General features: G+C 42.6%; 1 protein-coding gene across 1 annotated transcript in view; it reads right to left on the bottom strand.

Annotated features, from left to right (window-relative positions):
• The window catches only part of LOC108576030, a 16,895-nt gene extending 10,294 nt beyond the window's left edge, over positions 1 to 6,601 (bottom strand). The window contains exons 1-2 of the mRNA XM_017938974.1: positions 6,309 to 6,601; positions 5,110 to 5,242 (exon numbers count right to left, since the gene is read on the bottom strand). Coding sequence (XP_017794463.1) covers positions 5,110 to 5,242; positions 6,309 to 6,516 — 341 coding nt within the window. The 5' untranslated portion in view covers positions 6,517 to 6,601. The remainder of the gene's footprint in view (positions 1 to 5,109; positions 5,243 to 6,308) is intronic.
• Positions 6,602 to 6,612: the final 11 nt, after the last annotated feature.

Here is a 6,612-nt window from a genome sequence, read left to right as displayed (position 1 = left end):
TCATTCTTTTTCTCTCTTTCTCTCTCTCTCTCTCTCTCTCTCTCTCTCTCATAGGAACTCTTCCACTTTTTTTCTTATTCTTTCTTTTTCTCTATCTCTCACTCTCTCTCTCTTTCTCTCACTCTCTTACTCTTGCTATCTTTCTCTCACTCTCTTTATTTCTCTTTCGCTCAATCTCTCTCCTTCTCACTCCCTATCTCTCACATTCTCTCCCTTTCTCCCTTTCTCTCACTCTCTTTATTTCTCTTTCGCTCAATCTCTCTCCTTCTCACTCCCTATCTCTCACACTCTCTCCCTTTCTCCCTCTCTCTCGAACAGAAAACAAGAAACGCACTTTCAACATCGGACTCCTAAACACGCGCGACAATCGTCAAAATTATCACCAGAGTTCGGGAAAGTGGCACACGCACCTTCCCTCAAATAAAAAACTCTGCTGAAATCAAAAATGTCACAATTCCAACATAAAATTCCTCTCCATCTCCCTGTACCAATTGCCAACTCGTAAAATCTCCCATGACAAAATTCCGTTTCAATCGACTACAGCATCGAAACGCAACGGAACGAGAGAGCCACTGAAATCTCCGCTGGATTCGAAACGGGGAGCGTGGAAACAGCACAGGCTGATCCGGGACCCGCGCATTGTCAGAGTCAATATTTGGCTGGTTTAACATAACTTTGCTTTTAATCAGCGGGCAAAATGGCCTGAGAGCCGCTCGTATTATCCAAATAACGCGTGGCTGCGTGGCCGCGTTTCGCCTTTCGATCGTAAACGAAAATTGCGAGATACGCGGGCGTCATCCAATTTTCGGGTGCAACTGGCGTCGCGACGCGTCCACCACGATCGTTCCTGCACAACCCGTTCGTCCATCGGCTGGGAAAATTGCGAAACTGGTGCGCCTCTCCGCTTAGCATTCGCCATCCAATTTTCGATGACGCGCGCGGATTCTCTCGATATCGAGCCTGACGGTCCGGCTGCATCTGTTTAGCGAGATATCGAACTGACGTTTGTTTGGCTTTCGACTGGCTTGTGTTGTTCCCGTACAACGATCGATACATCCACGATCGAACAGAGAGAGAGAGAGAGAGAGAGGAAGCACCGCGTCGCTCCACAACGGTGTAATCTGGAGATTGGAAGGTAATCCGACGAGCTGACGTTTAACTCTCGACCCAGGGGAGGAGGTTTAGGCTGATGTGTATTGTTGTTTATGAATGTTGAGCTTGATTCGATTATAAAGCAGGGTTGTCTGGAGTTTTTGGCAGTTTCCAGTTTAGGATTAGGAAGTTTCGCGAGTGAGTAGCTCGGGTTTATGGTTCGTTGGTGGTTTCCTGGCTCGACTGGGGATTTATGGTCGTCTAATGAGGTTGTTGGATCGATAAAAAGATTCTTCTTTTCGAAACCGGATTATGAACGAGTTAATGACAAGTTACGTGTGTGATTTTCAGGTAGTTGAAATTATTATTATTCGTCTTCGTTAAACGAATAAATAATAAATGTATGTATAGCGGTGTAGCGACCAGCTACAGCGAAGAACATTTGGCGAGCAGACTACCAGCACGGTTTATGACGTGCGCGCTTGAAAAGCTATTTTTGAGGAAACCGTTTTTAGCTTATTTAATTTCTAGAAATTCGACAATGCATGTCCGCGTAGAAACTTTCTCCGACGGCCTCAATAGCAAATTACCGCATCATAAATCAAGGGTTTCCGAAAGGTCCGCCGTAAGAGGCCCGGACCGGCAGGTCACGAGTACCTGACCTGGAGGAAACTCAGCTGTGTCGCCAAATGACGTCACGGGAAAAACCTTCCCCGAAAAAGAGCGCCAAGGGCGCAAGGGACACGCAGCGACTCAGAAAGAAATTACCTGATTGGTTAACACCGATGCGACGGGTTAACCAATCAGGGATGATTAACACGTAGCCGAAAGGCAGTAGGAAAAAAGCGAGGCGACAGGAAGGCAGTCTTGCACGGACCTTCAAAGCCGTCAGCCAACGTTTAATAAAGATCTCACTACTACCATGTGGGTACATAGCGTAGCCCTAGTCACGCCTTATTATTCGTAACCACATTACTTCAGTGGTATGGATTTTTCTTTTGGAAATAGGGTTACGAATAAATTAGTAGCAAGTTACACGTGTGATTTTGAAGTTGTTAAAATTGTTATTATTATTCGTCCTCGTTAAATAAACGAATAATAAATGTAAGTATAGCGATATGGATGACGGGTAAGAGATGAGCTTTCGTTAGGAAACTGTGCTACTACCTAATCTCAATACCAATAGTATAGAATAAAATACAGAATTGAAATTAATATTAAGCATCCGAGAGGACAACAAACGCAAGAGCAATATCTCTATCTACTTTATTTCGCGCACAAATGTCTGAGCACAAGTTAATTTCAACAGAAGCTAAAATCAGAGCTAAGAATGCCAATCCACGATTTTTGATAAAAAATCTCCAACTACCGATCTTTCTACAAAAATTCTTCAAAGTCATCGACAACTTAGAGGAGAGTCGTGCAGTACCGGCCACCCCAAGTTTTTGTACTATAACTTGGGCTAATGTTGGTAAAAATGAAATTTGAAAAAAGTAATTTGTAGTACAAAGTGTGCTTGATAAAAGGGGACAAATGGTTTTTCTTAAATTTTCTCATAAAGATAAATAATTGGTAGGAATAAAAAAGTTGTAATTTGCAGCGAACGAAAAATTAACAGTGCCGGCCAGCTACTTAGTTGGTAGATTTTAAGGTCTAAGTAATAAACGATGTTAGTGAAAATTATTGAAAAATAGAATAGAACTTTTATTTAGGCATCGATATTTTCTTGATCCGTACACTCCACGTGAGCCCAACCGTTGCAGCTATGAAAAGTAACTTTTGTCGTAGGGAACACCAGCGTAAACGTTCAACGTCTTAGAACTCTGGTAATACCGAAGAGAAAAGAACGTCGCCGGAATACGATGCTCAGGGCTATAGTATTTATTTGTTTTTCCATCAAAAGTGCAGTCAACTAACAGTATAAGCGAGATCTAGCTTTGGCCGGTGCTGCACGACTCTCCCCTATATAATTTTTCATGGCTACCAATATTCCTATAAAAATTCTTAACAATCATCGACAACTGTTTAACACGTTAAGCGCCATGTCAGTCACCGGTGACTGACAGTATACTTTTCGTTCGGGATGCGTCAGTCACTGTTGACTGACGATATTCAATTTCAAAAATTATATTCTTCTATTAATACATTTTAAATAATTTGAAAATCATAAAAGAATGTACCTTGTTACCAAAAGAAAATTTTAACGAGTATTATTAAAACACATGCAGTCTTATCGCAACCTTACACAGATCTCGGTGAAATCGGTTATCGCGGGCTAAACGGAAAGGAAGACAAAACAGGCTTGGCGCTTAACGTGTCAAACAAAAAACGTAAGATGTATAATTTTTTACGGCTACCAATATTCCGATATAAAAATTCTGAAAAAACCCAGATTCTCTTTAAAGCACGCCAGAATATTGACATCCAGTGGAGAAAAAAAAACCCGACAGAATACGAATTTCACAACTGTGATGTAACTTTTTCTGCCGTAATTATCGTCGTCTACCTTTCGATTCGTCTGGCGCGACTCGACGAATTCGATTGCGCGAGGCTTTTCGGCTCGTGTTATACTACCGATGCCGATCGAAAGTGGAAAGTGAAAGTGGCGGTACCCGGAGAACGATGAAAGTGGACGAGGATAAACGGAGTCCTGGCGACTGGTCGTAAAAGTACCGCCGCGAAACTGCCCGATCATCCAACACTTTTCGAACGTCAATCACTCGGTCGAACGATTCTTTACACGTTTCTGCAGCCTAATTGACGTTTCATCGTCGCGCTCTATTTCGCCTCTTTCACCAGAAGCTAAACCTATCGCGTTTCGAGTGACTTATCGAGAATCGTCTAAAGACGAAAACACGTCTTCGCGGAGAACTTCAAATATTGACCAACGACCACGTGCAAGAGTCCGAAGTTACAAGAGACACTTTGTATTTCTCTCTCAATATTTAAGCAACGGTAGTTGCTTTAAAATTTAGCGTTTAATCAAATTTTTACGAAGTCGAATTCTGTAAATATTCGCGACTATCGATAACCTGAAATTTCGACACAGAGCAATTCTTAGTACAAAATTCATAATCACGGTTAATCACCTATTTAGGGTAGTTGAAGATTTTTTGCCAGAAATCATGAATTAACGTTCTTAACCTGATTAATGTCTCCAATTTTGTCTTCCGTTTAAATCTATTAATTTTCAGACGTGAATAAAATAAACAGAAATAGGATATAGATACGTAGATGTTAGAATTATCTTAGGGAATAAGATAAACAGACAAAACTCGTCTGAAACTCTAACGCGCCAGCTTAATATCGTGTGAATTAGTTTTAAATACAAACGTGTTTCGAAGTGTGGTAAATGTTTGACCGGCGCGGTACTCGTCACTTCGAGTGCATCCACCGAGTCTGTCGAGAGTTAGTCGATTCGTAGTAAAATTTGTCAAATTTTCTGACACGCCGGCGAATCGGTGGAATTCCCAGACTCCGGGACCTTGAGCATCCGGTCGCCCCGATAGCTGACAAGGCTGTGGTCAACGGAAGGACCAAGCCCAAAGGTGAACGAACCAGCGTTCACGAATTGCTCGCGTGCTCTGTAATAGGCTTATGACACGTCTAATGCCGTTCAGTGGACAGAAGCGAGGCAGAAATTCTGTATTCCTGCGTCCGCAATTTCTAAACCTTGCCTTCTGGCCCTAACGATTAAATATACCACGAGCCGAAACATAATTATTATTATATTACTGTCGAGGCTTTCAAATTAAGCTTACACCCGAAAATCTCGATAACGATAATAGAGTAATGAAATTAAAAAATTAATTATTTTAATAAAATTTCTCAAGAATATAATAGCTTCCCCAGACTTCCGTGTCACAAACCCAATCGCCTTAACAGTTACCAATGTCTCTAATCACTACGTTCTAAAAGCGAAGACTCATGCTGGCGCACGCACGTTCAATTTTCCAATTTCCATATTTTCCTATCGATTCAACAAGCAAGCGGAAGAATCCAGCTCTCGTCGTTTACCTGATTAAATTCAGCAAGGACCGTTCCATTTCGCTCAGCTGATCCTGGTGCACGGACGAGGTCAGTTCGCATATCAGCTTAGGCAGGCAAGCTGTCTTGATGGTCGTCATCATTCGCGCTCGTCTCGAGACCGCTGCAAAATAATCCACCAACCTCAGATCATTTACGTTCCATCGTACATTCCGTTCGATTGTATAACTCTAACAAGTGTCTAACACATTCTCGAGCAAGTCTTTATTCCATAGATGTTACTTGAACGTTTTACGAGTTTGGAATTAAGATTACGATCGCTTTTCACTGCAAGGTGAAACCTGAACAGTTTCAGATAATTGGAGGTGTAATTATGTCTTTTATTCTTTTCACAGTCTTTTTACACCGAATGTTTTTGTTGCCTTTCGTATTCAAATCTCGAGAGAACTGTTGCAAAAAACCTAGCGAGTATGAAATTTTCACTTTTATCCCACGAGTGAAACACGCCAGCAGTCGCTAAGATCGCCGAGAGATAAGCAAAGCAACCTCGAACCGCGAGAACGACGAAGAAGACCTCATCACCGCAGCTTTCGAAATGTATTTTCTAGCCCGATGCTCTCGTTTCACCGAATAAAATCGAACTTCGTCGCTACTTGCGATACATTAACACGTGATTCATATCGAACCGTAACTCGATCGATCGTCGAGTGTTAATTAAACCGGACAGGTGTGTTTGTGGAATGTTTCGAGGATCGAGTATCGTGTTTACGACAACTGGTCCCAGAATATCCAACGATTGCGCAGCAGTCTCGTTACAAATCCGCTAAGTAGGCACATACTTGGTGTAAATTCGGGTAGCAACGGCGCCTAAATGTCGCGTGTAATAAAGACATCATGTACGACCAAGAAATTCGTCGAACGATTCGACGATCGATTTAAATACCCAATCAGCGAACGCGTACAAACGACGAAGAAACAGATACCGCACGACGGTGAAGCATTAATTAAACATAAGTCTGGGAGCTCGAAGCGTTGACGTCGCAGAATAAGGCTGCTTCGTCGAAAAATTCTCCACCTTTAATGGCAGTCACGGAACAAACTTCGACTGTACTCTAATTAAAACGAATGAAATCATCGCGTTGTTACGTACACAAGTGAATTACACGCGATCAACTTCCTCGATGGATATTCTATCTCCTTTTGCGAGAATTCTGTTCTTTTTCTCTTACCGTTCTCCTTCTCGTCGTCCTTCTTCACGGTCGTCAATGTTACACCGTCTTTGTTCCCAAGTTCCTCCGGATTCTTGATCGGTTCTGTGAGATTCTGGTCGGATTGTCTGCCGAAAATCGTGGAGATCAGATATGTATAGTCGCCGGCGAACATTAGGAACATCCCGAGGAATATCACGAGACGCACGGTGCTGGTGTCCATGACCATGATGGCTGGCGTCCTTCGCGTGTGAAACGTCGCCGCGTCTTCGCCGATCGACGATCCTCGATTCACTGCGGCCGAAGGAGTTGCTCGATTCAACCA

The sequence above is a fragment of the Habropoda laboriosa genome, unplaced genomic scaffold, assembly GCF_001263275.1.
Source record: "Habropoda laboriosa isolate 0110345459 unplaced genomic scaffold, ASM126327v1 scaffold309, whole genome shotgun sequence".
NCBI classification, from domain to species: Eukaryota; Metazoa; Arthropoda; class Insecta; order Hymenoptera; family Apidae; genus Habropoda; species Habropoda laboriosa.
Note: the sequence above shows the minus strand (reverse complement) of the source record. Positions and strands in the feature narration are given on the sequence as shown.